Source organism: Palaemon carinicauda, chromosome 11 (assembly GCF_036898095.1).
Source record: "Palaemon carinicauda isolate YSFRI2023 chromosome 11, ASM3689809v2, whole genome shotgun sequence".
Lineage (NCBI taxonomy): Eukaryota > Metazoa > Arthropoda > Malacostraca > Decapoda > Palaemonidae > Palaemon > Palaemon carinicauda.
In genome coordinates this window covers 9,213,046-9,230,208 of record NC_090735.1, presented here as the reverse complement: position 1 = coordinate 9,230,208, position 17,163 = coordinate 9,213,046, and the positions used below count along the sequence as shown (strand labels likewise).

The window sequence follows — 17,163 nt, the reverse complement described above, 5'->3', positions numbered from 1 at the left end:
ACCTCCTTCAAACTTCGTGGGCGGAGGTCAACATTGTTTTGCTCGATCATACCTCCTCTTTGCCAAAGCTTTTACCAAGTGAATAGTCAACCGAATTCTTCATTCATTCCTCCTATTGTCCTTCCATACCAGATAGCATTGGACATGCTGGTATCTTTCGGTTCTATCATGTTACCTCTTCTGTGATGGGATATATTATGACAGGAGCATGGTCCATCGTATCTGGGATTACGGGACTCTTATGCTTTTAATTTTTTTTTTTTCGGGGGGTGGGGGGTCGAGTGAATCCATTTACAATGATCAGGTTGACGAAAATTTAGTTCATCTCTTACTGCCATTGACATTGATGCATTCAGAATATATCAAACGTACTGTTAGGAGACCATATACAGAAAATTGCTAAATTTCAGATATTTTGGCTGAAAGTAAGTTTTATATCATGGTTCTTAATGTTGTAGTCTGGCCATGTCCGTCTTCTTTGGGATATTTCTTTTATGATAATGTGAAATGCCTTTCTAGATTTCTTTTCTGAAATTAATGACTTCTATTAAGAATTCTTTTGTTTATCAAGATCTCTTGCTTGAGAAAACACTCGAACACACTATTCTATCTTGTTTCTCTTCCTCTTGTTATTTTGAAGTTTTTATAGTTTATATATGAAAGATTTATTTTAATGTTATTATTGCTCTTAGACTCCTCTTGTAGTTTTTCCTTATTTCCTTTCCTGACTGGGTTATTTTCTCTGTTAGAGCCCCTGGGATTACACGATCCCACTTTTCCAACTAGGGCTGTAGCTTAGCAAGCAATAATAATAATAATAATAATAATGATAATAATAATGATAATAAAGTGAATGTTGGGAAGTCCCTGACGAGAATCAAGATGCCTTAGGTTGGATTAGGTTTTAAAGGTTTAAAGGCTGCTCATGAATGGCAGAGGCAAGGGACTTCGGGCCCCCAAGCCTCTTCTTCACTCAAGCTAGGACCAAGGAGGACCAGGCAATGGCTGTTGATGGCTCAGTAGGTAGACCTATAGGTTCCCCCAAACCCCCATCCCTAGCCTACAAGGATGGTGAGGTTGCAGACACTAAAGAAACCAACGAGTTAGAGCGGGTCACGAACCCCAGTCCGGCGATCGCTAAGCAGGGAAGTTTCCAATAGGCCACTAGAATGGGTTAGGTTACATAACAAAATTATTTTGATTTTGTCTTCGTTATTAATCGAATCTAACAGTTTTGTTGATATTAAGTGACTAGAAAATATCCCTTGGAGTGATAAGATCTATAGAATTTCCATATCCCTTGCATACACTGTTATAAAAACCGTAATTTTAATCGGAAATTCTCTGTAAAAATTATACTGTTTTAAGCCGCATCCCAGTAAAATACAGGCGTCCGTAATTTTTACCCTACCTTGTTATTATCTTTTACGGATTGGTGACCGTAATATCACTCCTTTACGTCAATATAGATCCGTTTTTTTAAACGGTAAACGCCCGGCAAAATTTATTCCATGATTTCTAACGTTCCAATTAAGGAAACTTTTTAAGTGTATATCTACCCATACATTCCACGAGTCCTATAGAACATCCAAATCCGTAAGCAGCTTCCGTTACGGACAACTCGCACGGGAGCATCAAAGGAATCTTATAACATTAACAACAGGAATATATCGAAGGTTCCTTGACCTCCGGGGAGGATTTTACCAGATCGGGTTGGGCGGAGCCTAAAGCTTTACCTGGTCGGGATTCAGGAAAGAAGACCTCGGGTCGTCACACATTGGTCTGCAGGATCCAGAGAGACACGTGCTGGTACTGCGAGCTGATATGGTAAGGGATTTCACTTTGAGTTTTACATCTCTGTTGTTTTTTATATCAGGTCACATATCCGTTTTTGACGTTGTTAATAGTTTATATAGGACATGTCTGTTTTGACGTTGTTAATAGTTTATATAGGACATATCTGTTTTTGACGTTGTTAATAGTTTATATAGGACATGTCTGTTTTGACGTTGTTAATAGTTTATATTGGACATATCTGTTTTTGACCTTGTTAATATTTTGTACAGGACATATCTGTTTTTTTAGTTTATATAGGACATACCTGTTTTTGACGTTGTTAATAGTTTATATAGGACATATCTGTTTTTGACGTGGTTAATAGTTTATATAGGACATATCTGTTTTGACGTTGTTAATAGTTTATATAGGACATATCTGTTTTGACGTTGTTGATAGTTTATATAGGACATATCTGTTTTGACGTTGTTGATAGTTTATATAGGACATATCTGTTTTGACGTTGTTAATAGTTTTTATAGGACATGTCTATTTTGACGTTGTTAATAGTTTATATAGGACATATCTGTTTTGACGTTGTTGATAGTTTATATAGGACATATCTGTTTTGACGTTGTTAATAGTTTATATAGGACATATCTGTTTTGACGTTGTTGATAGTTTATATAGGAAATATCTGTTTTGACGTTGTTACTGTTTTTAGAATGATTTATTGTTAATTTATTCTCATCATTTATTCATTTCCTTATTTCCTTTCCTCACTGGGCTATTTTTCCCTATTGGAGCCCTAGGGGTTATATCATCTTGCTTTTCCAACTAGGGTTGTAGCTTGGCTAATAATAATAATAATAATAATTAGTTTTTTACTTTCATATCAATTATAGTAACTATAAAGATTGTGTATTGTAGTAGAATAATTGTTGCATGTGCTGTTTAAAATTTGCCGTAAAAAACGGTATAAATCCTGGATTAAATATTGCCAGGCATTTACCGTTTTAAAAACGGATATATTGACGTTAAGGAGTGATATTACGGTTACCAATCCGTAAAATATAATAAAAAAGTATGGTAAACTTACGGTTACCTGTATTTCATTGTCGGAACCTAGATTTAGGTCCACTTTAGGCTCCAGAGCCTTTAAATATGCGGCCCTGAGACTATATAATAAGCTCCCACGAAACATTCGAATGATTGAAGACATTAAGGCTTTCAAGAGGAAACTGAAGACTTTCTTATTTCATGAGTCTTTTGACAGTGACGATTTAACAGTAAATGAACAATACGCGATATGAAACGTTGAATACTCTGAACGAACAAGGTAAAACGACAGCGGAGGTCCTGTAGAGAGTGGGGTTCTCCTGCTGTATGGGACCGGAAAAGCAGCCATCAAAGTAAGTAAAGAAATACGGCTAAGAACAGTATATTTTTACGGAGAATTTCTGATTAAAATTAAGGTTTTTTTTTTTAACAGTGTATCTCTTATTCTGTGAAAACTTGAGTAGGCTAACATTAAAAATGATAGGAGTGGAATAATTATTCCTCAACAATAATCACAAAGGGTTTAAAGGTTTAAAGGCCACTCATGAATGGCAGAGGCAAGGGACAGTGACATTGCCCTATCGAGCAGGACAATGCCCTAGAGACTGACCATATATACATATGATCAGTGCCCAAGACCCATCTCCACCAAAACTAAGACCAAGGAGGGCCAAGCAAAGGCTGCTGATGACTCATCAGATAGACCTATAGGTTCCCCCAAACACTCACATCCTAAGTTCAAAAGGATGGTGAGGTTACAACGACCAAAAAACTAAGGAGTTTGAGAGGGACTCAGACCCAAGTCTGGAGTTCACCAGTCAGGGACGTTACCACGTCATCATTACCGTTATATCCAACATAAAAAAATGAAATGTTAATGAAGAAAATTATTTTAATTTTATACTACTTAAAGGGTACTGGTAAATTAAGAATGTAATTCCTCAGGTGGTATTTCATGCTCGTTTTATACGGGGAAATTGATACTTCTGAATTTACTGTTTAGGTACTGTCGGATTTGTGGGACTTTAGGACATGACGCATATCCCTAAACGCCAGGAAGCTACCATCAACATACCTATGTTATTATTATTATTATTATTATTATTATTATTATCACTAGCTAAGCTAAAACCCTAGTTGATAAAGCAGGATGCTATAAGCCCAAGGGCTTCAACAGAGAGAAATAACTTAGTGAGGAAAGGAAATAAGGAAATATATAAACTACAAGAGAAGTAATGAACAGTTAAAATGAATTATTATTATTATTATTATTATTATTATTATTACTAGCTAAACTACAACCCAAGATGGAAAAGCGAGATGCTATAAGCCCAAGGGCTCCAACAGGAAAAAATAGCCCAATGAGGAAAGGAAATAAACTATATGAGAAGTAATGATTAATTAGAATAACATATTTAAAAAAAATTAGCATTAAAACGCATATTTCATATATAAACTATAAAAATACTTATGTCAGCCTGTTCAACATAAAAGCATTTGCTGCAAGTTTGAACCTTTGAAGTTCTACCGATCCAACCACCCGATTAGGAAGATCATTCCACAGCTTGGTCGCAGCTGGAATAAAAGATATTTAAACTTCTCGGGACATGCGGCTAACCATTTTTCTTCGCCATAGTATAAAAATGTGTTTACTATTAGGGTCGGTAAAGGAGAACACATAAGAAAACCTTCATGATGTATATAGTTCTCTTCATTCAAAACGAAATCACTATCTGATATACATAATTTTAAGGGTTTTTAAAGTCATGTTTGTCCAATGTTACAAAGTAAGTTTCAGTGCCATACAGTAATTCTCTTACTGTTTATTGTTTTTTTTTTTCATTTATAACATTTTTGAAACTGTGTGTGATAGTATATGTAGAGTGTGTATACACACACACACACACACACACACACACACACACACATATATATATATATATATATATATATATATATATACTGTATATACAGTATAATGTATATAATCTTTCTCTCTCTCTCTCTCTCTCTCTCTCTCTCTCTCTCTCTCTCTCTCTCTCTCTCTCTCTCAAACCATGAACCTCTTAGTATCTTAGTAGTATCTTAGTAAAAACGCCTTGATTACCATAATGATCATTATCTGGACGGATGATCTAAGCTTCGGCATTCCATCAGAAAGGCTCCTGACACCGAAAACCTGCTCCGGAATAGCAGATCCAATTATGTTAAAAAGGTGTATTGAGTCTCTTATCGAAAATGCCTGGGATTAGTGGAGAAAATTATTGCACTGAGTATGAAAAGATTATTGGCTGTTAAGCAACTAGATATTTTGTACCAGTTGGTTCATATTCAAGGGGTTGGATTAGTTTAATTTTGTAGTATCATAATTTTGAATTTTATATATATATATATATGTGTGTGTGTGTGTGTGCGTGTGTTTGTATGTATGTATGTATGTATATGTATGTATGTATGAATAACTGGCCAAACCTCTACATATAGATGCGTGTGTATGTGTAAGAAAACTGACCAAACCCCAAACATGAATAAGGACATATCTGAGTCCTTTGTCCTACTGTTGTTGTTGTTGTTGTATATATATATATATATATATATATATATATATATATATATATATATATATATATATATATATATCAGAACGTCTTAGTTGGTAGAGCTGAATCTAGAGGTCTTTGATAGCCTTATTACACATTTTCCTACCTAGAATAAGATCCCAGTCTAGCGTGAGATCCACTTTATCGAAATAATACCCAAGATAAAAGATAAAAAAATAATACTTTTTAATAAGCTTTAATAAACTGTATAGGACTATGTTTTATGTTCCCCTGATGAAATTCCATTTATGTTTTTTTTTCTTTTTTTACAAAACCTTACACAGTATTAGACTTCACATGAAAGGGGAATTTCATAAAAGTGTGAACCTTATGAAAATAGTTTGTGGGGGGGGGAGGAAGAAACCATATTATTACTATACATTTTTATTTACTTGATGCCGTGTAAATACAGCATTATTCTTGTGGTATGGCTAACACTTGAAAAACCTTTTTCGTTTTGAAATGAGACAATAACCTCCACCATTAGCCTTGTATCCAAATTTTAAATCAAGGTTTTTATTCATTGTTACAACCTTCATCTTCTCTCTTTTCTAATTCTTCCCATTTTCCTGAATCAGTAAGTAATATTATTCGCTTTCCATATCTTCAGACTAGTCCTTTTCATTGAAAAATCAATGACAATCCAACCATCCATAGAATATTGGAAACGTCCTTGCCTGCCGATTTACCTAACTGGGGTTCGAGTCCCACTCAAACTCGTTAGTTCCTTTAATATCTGCAACCTCACCAACCTTGTGAGCTAAGGATGGGGAGTTTGGGGGAGTCTATAGGTCTACCTGCTGAGTCATCAGCAGCCATTGCCTGGCCCTCCCTGGCCCTAGCTTGGATGGAAAGGGTGCTTAGGCGCTGATCATATGTATATATGGTCAGTCTCTAGGGCATTGTCCTGCTTGGTAGGGCAATGTCACTGTGGGGCATTTTCCTGTTAGTTAGGGCAATGTTACCTTAGGGCATTGTCCTGCTAGGTAGGGCAATGTCCTACTAGCTAAGGCAATGTCACTGTAGGGCATTGTCCTGCTATCTAGGGCAATGTCACTCTCCCTTACCTATGCTCTTCATGTGTGGCCTTTAAACCTTTAAAACTGTAAGCTTTTGTAAAAGAAAGAGCTAGGAAGTCTTGCCATTTGTAATATACACTTCAATCCTTGATAATCTCACTAATAGACATCACTTTTACTCTACTTTCAGGGGACGATGAAAGGATTCCTACTATGCCTCCATTTAGGATGTCTTTTGACGACATCCCTCTCGCAATCTGTCTTCTTGACTTCTGGTGAGCAAAGATTCTTAAGATTCAACGCCACAAATTGCTAGTGATTTACTGTGATGTGTAATTATAATTTATCTATTATTACCTCCACCAGCGAAGTTGGAAGGAGGTTATGTTTTACCGCTTGTATCTGTGTTAGTGTTTGTTTGTGAACAGCTTCCTGGTCACAATTCTAATCGTAGAGTAATGAAACTTGCAGGGATTAACTGCTATGTAAAAAGATGGAAATAATTAAACTTTAGAAGGTCAAGGTCACGGTCACGGTCAAGCAAAATGTCTAATTTACGTAATCAACCATAAGTTTGGACATCGTTGCCACAGAGACTTCAAACTTGATTCATATTTGAGTGTTGAAAATCCACGCCAATTAATAAATATTAAGGTCAAAGGTCAAGATCAAGGTCGAGCAATATGTTGAGAAATAAGCTGCCGCGGAGGAGGTCTGCGCTCTACTGAGTGCCCCTCTAGTTATTTCTATTATTACTGTTTTTTGCTGTTGTTTACAGATAGCCGGTATCCTTCCCAAATAACCGAGGACACAAGGGTAAAGTGCACTGAAGAAGGTTCCTTCCCCCATCCAGCGAACTGTACTTGGTTTTACAGGTAATTAATTCGCGGGGTCAGCCTGTGTTTGGCCAAACCTTATTATTGAATCCATTTTGAAAATAATAACGAAGATAAATCACTCATCCATTATCTTCAAATTGCATTGTTTTGAAGATTGTTTACATAGAAGTTTTGTCTATGATAAAAACTTGCCAGTCGACATGGTGAGACATTCCATGGAAATATCACCCAATCCCATGAATAATAATACTAATTCTCTTATATCGCAAGAGGGTCTGCCCCCCTCTTTTATTCTTCCTCTGTACTTCTCTTTCTCCCTATTTCCTTAATCTTTCCCATCCCGAGTACCTGCCTTTGAGCTATAAACTGGATTGTATCCAGGGGTACTCTTCCTTTCCACATATTCCCCACTTCTCTATCCTTATCCTTATGCTTACTGATTGGAAAAAGTTATTCATTTTGATATCAATTTTGACAGGTACGACTCTTGGGCAATCTTGTGCAGTCGTGTCTACCTGAAAACAGCTTAAGTCATATTGACTAATTTAATTACTATTGTTATACATCTTATAACAATTTTCATTTATATTTGAATTTGAGTATTCGGCTTAATTGGATTGGTTCAAGTTTATTACCAATACTAAATTTAGTTTATTATTAAATTTTAAATCATTAGATTTAATTTATCAAATTTTAGATACTAAATTTAATCAAATTCATAAAGATTAGAATCTTCAAGTTTTATATAAGTGACTAGGCAGACGCTACCATAACTATAGCTTATCCCACATAAGGATCATTTTACTATAAATCATCTATATAATTTTGCCTTACTATTTCACTCATAGGATTTATGCATTCCAGTAGCTCTTATACACTCCACTCACATACGGTAGCTGAAAATCCCATTGAATCTTTTTCCTTTTACAAAAAAAAAAAAAAAAAAAATAGTAGTTGAATATATTTGGTACTAACCAAGTGATTTTTATCCAAACATTGAATACGAGTGACTGGAATCACTAACTTTCCTTTTACAGAAACTTATCATCCTGAATATCAAATCTTTTTAATACAAAGTTCAGAGTCTTCTTCCTTAAAAAAAATAGTTGATAAATATATCTGGTAACTGAGAAACCAAGTGATTTTTATCCAAACATCGAATACTAGTGACTGGAATCACATTCATAAAAAACTTATCATCCTGGATAGCAAATCTTTTTAATGCAATGTTCCAATGTACAACACTGTCCATCCTTATTTCCAGATGCGTGGACAGAGTAAACGCTGGAGTCTTTCAAGTGTTCTTCTTCAAGTGTGAGCCTGGAACCGTCTTTTCCGACGCACTGGACCAGTGTGTTTTTGGCAATTCAAATCTATGCGATGGATTCCAGCCCATCATTGGTCTTGGAATTGTAACTGGACCTGTACCTGGAACTGGCCCTGAACCTGTACCTGGACCTATATCTGTACTTGTACCTGAACCTGGACCTGTAACTGTACCTGGAACTGGAGCTGGACCTGGACCTGGAGCTGGACCTGTAACTGCACCTGGACCTGGAGCGGGACCTGGACCTGAACCTGGACCTGTACCTGTAAATGGACCTGGACCTGTACCTGGACCTTTACCTGGAACTGGTGTCCAACCTATCATCCCAGTGCCTCCTCCAGGAACTGGTGTCCAACCTATCATCCCAGTGCCTCCTCCAGGAACTGGTGTCCAACCTATCATCCCAGTGCCTCCTCCAGGAACTGGTGTCCAACCTATCATCCCAGTGCCTCCTCCAGGAAGTATTCCTCCAAGCCCAACCGTAACACCGATTCCACCAGGTGTTGTACAACCTGGTCCAACGCAACCACCAACGCCTCCACCTACAGTATTCGTAATAACAACGCCATCAACAACAACAGTGAAGCCACCCGCTCCTCCGCCAGCTGCAGTTGGCTCCGAGTCCACCATCCAGTGCAGGAACTGCGTGACGAGAGCGGGATGCAAGGTGGGACAGAAACCTTTCTTGGTCCAGCTGTGTGACGAGTGTAAGTTTGGAGACAGAGGAAATTATATGACACCCAAGGACGAATGTCCTTATCATCCCGACCCTTACCTCACCAGCGAAGGCAGATGCTTTTCAGGTACTGTTCTAAAAGTGTTTTTTATAATAATAATTTTTCTACAGCATCTTTTTCAGTTCTTGCCACTGGTATATCATACTGATGAAAGCATGTTATTGAAACTATATTCTTCCTAATAGGGTAGTTGAATCGATTGAACTTTAAAAGTTCAAACTTGCAGCAAATGTGTTTATGTTTAACAGACTGGCATAAGTCTTTTTATAGTTTATATATGAAATATCTGTTTTGATGTTGTTATTGTTTTTTTAAATATTTTATTTCAATTGTTCATTATTTCTCAGATCGTTTATTTATTTCCCTATTTCCTTTCCTCTCTGGGCTATTTTTCTCTGTTGGAGCCCTTTGGCTTATAGCATCTTGCTTTTCCAATTAGGGTTTTAGCTTAGCTAATAATAATAATAATAATAATAATAATAATAATAATAATAATAATAATAATAATAATAATTAGATTCCTGTTAACATTAAGCGTATACTCATACAATACAAAACAATTCTAAATTTGCATGCAATTAAAGCACTCTTGCCTAATGATATTTCATAAAAAATTCAACATATACAATGCAATTAAAAAATCATGCAGCAGCAATTTCTTGGGGGGGGGGGCACCTTTACAAAGACGAGCTATTGCATTTACATTTCTCCTTTCTTTACAAAGATAAAAATTCATTACTGGCAACATTCATTTAAAAGTTTAGAGGTCACTCATGAATGACAGGGGCAGGGGAGCACATTGCCCTATCGAGTCGGACAATGCCCTAGACACTGACCATATATACATAAGATCAGCACCCAAGGCCCATCTCCTCCCAAGCTAGGATCAGAAAGGGCTCACCAGGCGTTTGCATTATCATTTAGATCATATTTACTCTTGGGTGTAAGTAGAGCCATTTTTTCCATAATATTTACTTCCCATTTTCCTATATGTTTAGTCATACTTCTTTCTTTCAACCATATTAGGAAAAGGTTTCCAGAAAGAAAAAAAAGAGCAATGAATAACCATTTTCATCATTCACTCTATAAACAGCAATTTCACTCATTAACCAAATTTATCTCACCCTTCCAGTTTTAGATCTATCTATGAACAGCAATTTCACTCACTAACCAAATTCATCTTACCCTTCCAGTTTTGGATCTACCTATGAACAGCAATTTCCCTCAGTGACCACAACTATCATATCCTTCCAGGTTTAGATATATCTATAAACAGCAATTTCACTCATTAACCAAACTCCTCTTACTCTTCCAGGTTTAGATTTATCTGTAAACAGCAATTTAGATCATTAATCAAACTCAGCTTACCATTCCAGGTTTAGATCGATCTATAAACAGCAATTTCACTCATTAACCACTCATCTTACCCTTCTAGGTTTAGATCTATCTATGAACAGCAATTTAACTCATTAGTGCATTTATGTTATCCTTCCAGGTTTAGCTCTATCTATGAACAGCAATTTCACTCATTGAAAACTCATCTTACCCTTCCAGGTTTAGATCTATCAATAAACAGCAATTTCACTCATTAACCACATTCATCTTACCCTTCCAGTTTAAATCTATTTATGAACAGCAGTTTCACTCATTAACCACATTCATCTTACCCTTCCAGTTTAGATCTATCTATGAACAGCAATTTCACTCATTAACTACATTCATCTTTCCGTTCCAGGTTTAGCTCTATCTATTAACAGCAATTTCATTCATTAAAACTCATCTTACCCTTCCAGGTTTAGATCTATCAATACACAGCAATTTCACTCATTAACCACATTCATCTTACCCTTCCAGGTTTAGCTCTATCTATTAACAGCAATTTCACTCACTAACCAAATTCATCTTACCCTTCCAGATTTAGATCTATCTATGAACAGCAATTTCACTCATTAACTACATTCATCTTTCCGTTCCAGGTTTAGCTCTATCTATTAACAGCAATTTCATTCATTAAAACTCATCTTACCCTTCCAGGTTTAGATCTATCAATACACAGCAATTTCACTCATTAACCACATTCATCTTACCCTTCCAGGTTTAGCTCTATCTATTAACAGCAATTTCACTCATTAACCAAATTCATCTTACCCTTCCAGATTTAGATCTATCTATAAACAGCAATTTCACTCATTAACTACATTCATCTTTCCGTTCCAGGTTTAGCTCTATCTATTAACAGCAATTTCACTCACTAACCAAATTCATCTTACCCTTCCAGATTTAGATCTATCTATGAACAGCAATTTCACTCATTAACTACATTCATCTTTCCGTTCCAGGTTTAGCTCTATCTATTAACAGCAATTTCACTCACTAACCAAATTCATCTTACCCTTCCAGATTTAGATCTATCTATGAACAGCAATTTCACTCATTAACTACATTCATCTTTCCGTTCCAGGTTTAGCTCTATCTATGAACAGCAATTTCATTCATTAAAACTCATCTTACCCTTCCAGGTTTAGATCTATCAATACACAGCAATTTCACTCACTAACCAAATTCATCTTACCCTTCCAGATTTAGATCTATCTATAAACAGCAATTTCACTCATTAACCACTCATCTTACCCTTCTAGTTTTAGATCTGTCTATGAACAGTGATATCACTCATTAACCGCACCCATCATAACCGTCTAGGTTAAGATCTATCTATAAACAGCAATTTCACTCAGTAACCAAACTCTTCATACCCTTCCAGTTTTAGATCTATCTATAAACATCAATTTCACTCATTAACCGCACCCATCATACCCTTCCAAGTTTAGATCTATCTATAAACAGCAATTTCACTCATTAACCACTCATCTTACCCTTCCAGTTTTAGATCTGTCTATGAACAGTGATATCACTCATTAACCGCACCCATCATAACCGTCTAGGTTAAGATCTATCTATAAACAGCAATTTCACTCATTAACCAAACTCTTCATACCCTTCCAGTTTTAGATCTATCTATAAACATCAATTTCACTCATTAACCGCACCCATCATACCCTTCCAAGTTTAGATCTATCTATAAACAGCAATTTCACTCATTAACCACTCATCTTACCCTTCCAGTTTTAGATCTGTCTATGAACAGAAATATCACTCATTAATAACCAAACTCATCTTACCCTTCCAGGTAGAGACCTATGTCCAAATACGAGAAATTCCATTCTGGAGAAAGATGAACCAATGTATACTATCAGGTGCAGTGACAGTAAACCGCGACCAGACGATCAGAAGATTCGAGAACTCTACTGTTCGGATTACCACTTCTGTACGCCATTTGGTGTCTACGAGGTGAGTTACTAGTTCGTTATGCTTGATGATAACTATTCTTTTAATTTGTCAGGTGGCCTCGAGACGTCAGAGTCCAGTCAGTAAAGGTGACAGCAGATTTTTATTCCGTTTTGCAGTTGCTGTGGCAACCACGATCTTGTCCAGCAAAAACAGTGTCCTAAAATAGATTCATTATTTAGATGTCCTAAAATAAACACATTATTTAGTTGTACTAAAGTAGACATATATTTTGGATGTCCTAAAATAGACATAACACTTGGTTAACCTGAAATAGATACTTTATCTACTTGTTCTAAAATAGACAGGTTATTCTTTGGATGTCCTGCGATAGCTTTATTCTTTGATTACCCTGCAATAGCTATTTTTTAATTTTTCTATAATACAGTAGTGCCGTTTTTGGCTTTCCTAAAGTAGCCCAATTCTCCATGCAGTCCTACAGCAGCCCAATTCTTTGGTTGATGTATACTAGATTCATTCATTATTTGTCCTAAAACGGCACTTGTCCTTTAATACCTCCATTCTTTGGTTGTCCTATAATAATTCTATTGTTCGATTGTCTTAAGAAGCACAATTCTTACGTTGTCCTGTTATATCCCAGTTTATTGTGTGTCCTACAATAGCCTTTTTTTTTTTTTTTTTTTTGCAGTATCCTCAATTCTTCAATTCTTGGGTGTGTTACAATAGATCCAGTTTTATTTCTTCCTTCATTATCCCCATTCTTTAGTTTTCCTATAGCAATCTTTGGTAATCCTGTCCGTCTTTATCTAGGCAAACCAAAGAATGAGGCTGATGTAGGACAATAAAATAATTGGACATTGTTTAGATTTTCTACAATATCCCCATTCTTTGGTGGTCCTACAATAGCCTCATTTTTTTCTTTTTGCCTTACAATAGTTCTATTATTTGGTTTAATATTTGTCCTTAACTAACCCAATTCTTTAATCGTTCATTGAGTCCCAATTTTTTATTGTCCTGCAGTAGCTGCATTCTGCTTGTTCTACAATAGCTCCATCTATCGAGTTTCCTGGAATGTCCCATAGCCATTTTCGTTTCAATAGACCTTGTTATGTACCTGTTATACAAAAGGTTGCGCCAGTTTAGTTCACGTTAGTTCAAACTGAACACATGCCTGAAAACTTTAAATCAATCAAGCAATCAATCAAACTGAACAATAGTAATTATTTAACCCAGCATAATACGATCAAGTTGTGCACTTGCCTTACACAGCAATTTTAGGCCAAGCCAGTTTACAATCGATAATGAAATTTTTGGTGCCCATATTTTGGTTTTATTATCAATTCTAAGTTATTATGAATGAAAGGAGAAATAAAAAGAAATACTGAAACCAATTAAAAAAAACTGCCCTCACATTACAAATTCTGTATTATGAACATCGGAAATCTTACAGAATAAAATTTCACATGGTCTTGTTATCCATGCTAATTGTATTTCTTTAAACTACTCTGTTAAATTATTACACAACTAATATCTGCTTATTGTAATCTAACTTACGATTATTGTTAATTTCCTTCAGGGATCTCAACAGCTTTGCAGTAACTTCTTCCAGTGCTACCAGAACGAACATGGTTACTGGGAAGCGGAACTGCGCCACTGTCTTGCCTCAAATCTTTACAGCTTTGAGTTAGACCGATGTCTACCACAACCCAACGGTAAGATTACTCTATATCACATTTTGCAAATATTAGATGATAGCTTAATTCAACGGCTTGTAATCTTGGTAAAATATAAAGATTCCTGAAAAGTCCTGAAGTTGTATAGTAAGCAAGCATATATTCTTTGCATTTTCTACAATATCCCATTCATTGGCGGTCCTACAATAGCCTCATTCTTTTTTCTGTCCTACAATAGTTCCATTCTTTGGTTCAAAAGTTATCCTTAATTGACCCAATTATTTAATCGTCCCATAAGTCCCAATTTTGGATTGTCCTGTGGTAGCTTCATTCTGCTTGTTCTACAAGAGCCGATTTAAGAGTAAATGAACAATACGCGATATGAAACGTTAAATACTCTGAACGAACAAGGTAAAACGACAGCAGAGGTCCTGTAGAGAGTGGGGTTCCCCTGCTGTATGGGACCGGAAAAGCAGCCGTCAAAGTAAAGTAAGCTATGAGACAGTAGGCCTACTGATATATGAGCCACTGTATGCTTTCGAACAAGAAGGCATCATTGGTGTCAAGAATTGAATTAAGGAATAGAAAATAAATCATATAAAGACCAATACAATAAACTACTACTATTCTATTTTCTTTCAGAAACAAGACTGTGTCGAAGACTCTGAGTGTCATCCATCCCTGTCTGGTAATTCGTTCGTTTGTCCGTCTTCATTTTCTGATGTCTCGTTATCTCAGAAGAAAATTCAATTGAAATCACAGCATTTATTACATCAGTAGCATGAGATTTGATATAGTCTTTAATAGATTATTGATTAGAACCACTTTGCTATAATAGCTATTATAGTTTACACATTATAGCTGCATTCGCCTGCTCAAGATTTAATTTTTCATGAAAGCATCTTAAAGAATAAAGATCCTTATTCCTTATCTTGAGGGTATACTCAGGCACACTATTCTATCTTATTTCTCTTCTCATTTATATATAGTTTATTTATGAAAAAATCTATTCTGATGTTACTGTTCTTAAAATATCTATTTTTGATTTTTCATCACTTCTCCTGTAGTTTATTTATTTCATTGTTTCCACTCCCCACTGCGCTATTTTTCCCTGTTGGAATCCTCGGGCTTATAGCATCTCGCTTTTCCAGTTAGGGCTGTAGCTTAGCTAGTGATGATAATAATAATAATATATTGTATATCTGATCTGAATCGACCTGATGTTTGCCAGCTTGTCTGTAGTTTTTATCTGATAACTCAGCGCTATGGATCAGCCTACCATACTATACGTACCAAATTAGCAACTGTAGGCCTATCTTCATGCTTCCAATATCCCAAAGGAGGAGTACGTGATATAAAATTAAAGGGAAAATAAATTACTAGTGTGCTTTCCCACCATTACCCCTACATTAAGGAATCCCCTTCCACCAAATTACAGTTATGTTGCGCAATTAACCGTGAAATTGCTTTTTTGTGAGTTTCTCTTCCACAATGGGTTTGTCAGAATAAAAAAAAACTGACTTGTGAAAGGGCTTCACAACATGTTTGCTTATGGTCTAAAAGACTTGTAATTGGAATTGTGATATACATTCTAAGGTTGCCTTTAATGGCTTCGTAAAATAAACATTATTTGAACTAGTTGTGTTTCAATATCCTTGGTTACTCGTAGACTTTATCAACGTAAACTTTAGGTAGACAATTAAACTAAAAGTATAGATCAGCGACGGCTTCTGTGTTGAGTCTAGTCACCATTTTCAGGGGTGACTCTGCCAGCCTACATAAGAAACAAAAGTGGAAACCTTGCTGAATATAACTGTATATATGTATATATACAGTGCAGAATTAATGAGGTACAATCATTTAAGTATTTAGGAACTATAATCTACAATACAGGGTCTTTAGAATTAGAGTTTAGTAAAAGATTGAAAAAAGCAAATCAGACAATGGCCAGGTTAAGTAATATTTGGAAATCAAATCGCCTGAAATAACATATAAAAATCAGACTCTATTTCAGTTTAGTGAGATCTGTGTTACTTCATGGACATGAGTCGTGGTATGACAATGAAACAACCTCCAATAGATTTAGTAGATTTGAAAAACAAAGCCATCAGAAGGATAATGGTAGTTAAATGGCAGGACAGGAATAGAAATGAAACTATAAGAGAGATTACTCGAGTACCATATGTGGATGAGATCATGATGAGGGGTAGATGGAGATAGTTTGGGCATGCTCTTCGCATTCACCAAGCGATTAATTCACCAAACTTTCAACTGGGCTCCTCAAGGCACTAGAAGAGTTGGAAGACCCAGGCCTACATAGCTGAGGACTATGAAGCACGTAGTAGGAGATGATGAATGGAGAAGTATTGAATTAAAAACTCAAGATACAGACGACTGGCGGTAACAGAGGCCCTTTGCGTCAATAGGCGTAAAAGGATATGATATATATATATATATATATATATATATATATATATATATATATATATATATATATATATATATATATATATATATATATATATGTGTGTGTGTGTGTGTGTGTGTGTGTGTGTGTGTTGCGTATGTATTTCGGGACGCATATACATATGCATTTATACATGCAATAATGAAAAATGCTTACATTTTATATGCTTCAAGCGCATTTATTTATATTATATGCGTTAATATGGCTGTGCTAATGTTGATGGAAATATTTGAATGTTGCTACGCATATCTGATGTACCAATTTCACATTCAACTTGTAATGAGTGTAGACTCTTATCGTATATTTCATATTATCTTAGCTGTATTTTTCTTGTTTCATATAGCTTATAAGAATGTATCG

At 35.7% G+C, this 17,163-nt stretch overlaps 1 protein-coding gene across 1 annotated transcript; it reads left to right on the top strand.

Annotated features, from left to right (window-relative positions):
* The first annotated feature begins 1,682 nt into the window (after positions 1-1,682).
* LOC137649584 (uncharacterized) lies at positions 1,683-15,974 on the top strand. The gene is made up of 7 exons (XM_068382560.1): positions 1,683-1,827; positions 6,645-6,729; positions 7,233-7,329; positions 8,558-9,423; positions 12,545-12,705; positions 14,240-14,375; positions 14,979-15,974. The coding sequence occupies exons 1-7, from the start codon at positions 1,825-1,827 to the stop codon at positions 15,002-15,004; spliced, it is 1,374 nt and encodes a 457-aa protein (XP_068238661.1). The 5' UTR covers positions 1,683-1,824; the 3' UTR covers positions 15,005-15,974.
* The last annotated feature ends 1,189 nt before the right edge of the window (positions 15,975-17,163 follow it).

Excerpts from the sequence above, each read along its gene's own strand:
- LOC137649584 (XM_068382560.1), top strand. Across the intron at positions 6,730-7,232 it reads ATCTGTCTTCTTGACTTCTG|ATAGCCGGTATCCTTCCCAA; the intron begins GTGAGCAAAGAT and ends TGTTGTTTACAG. Across the intron at positions 7,330-8,557 it reads AACTGTACTTGGTTTTACAG|ATGCGTGGACAGAGTAAACG; the intron begins GTAATTAATTCG and ends CCTTATTTCCAG.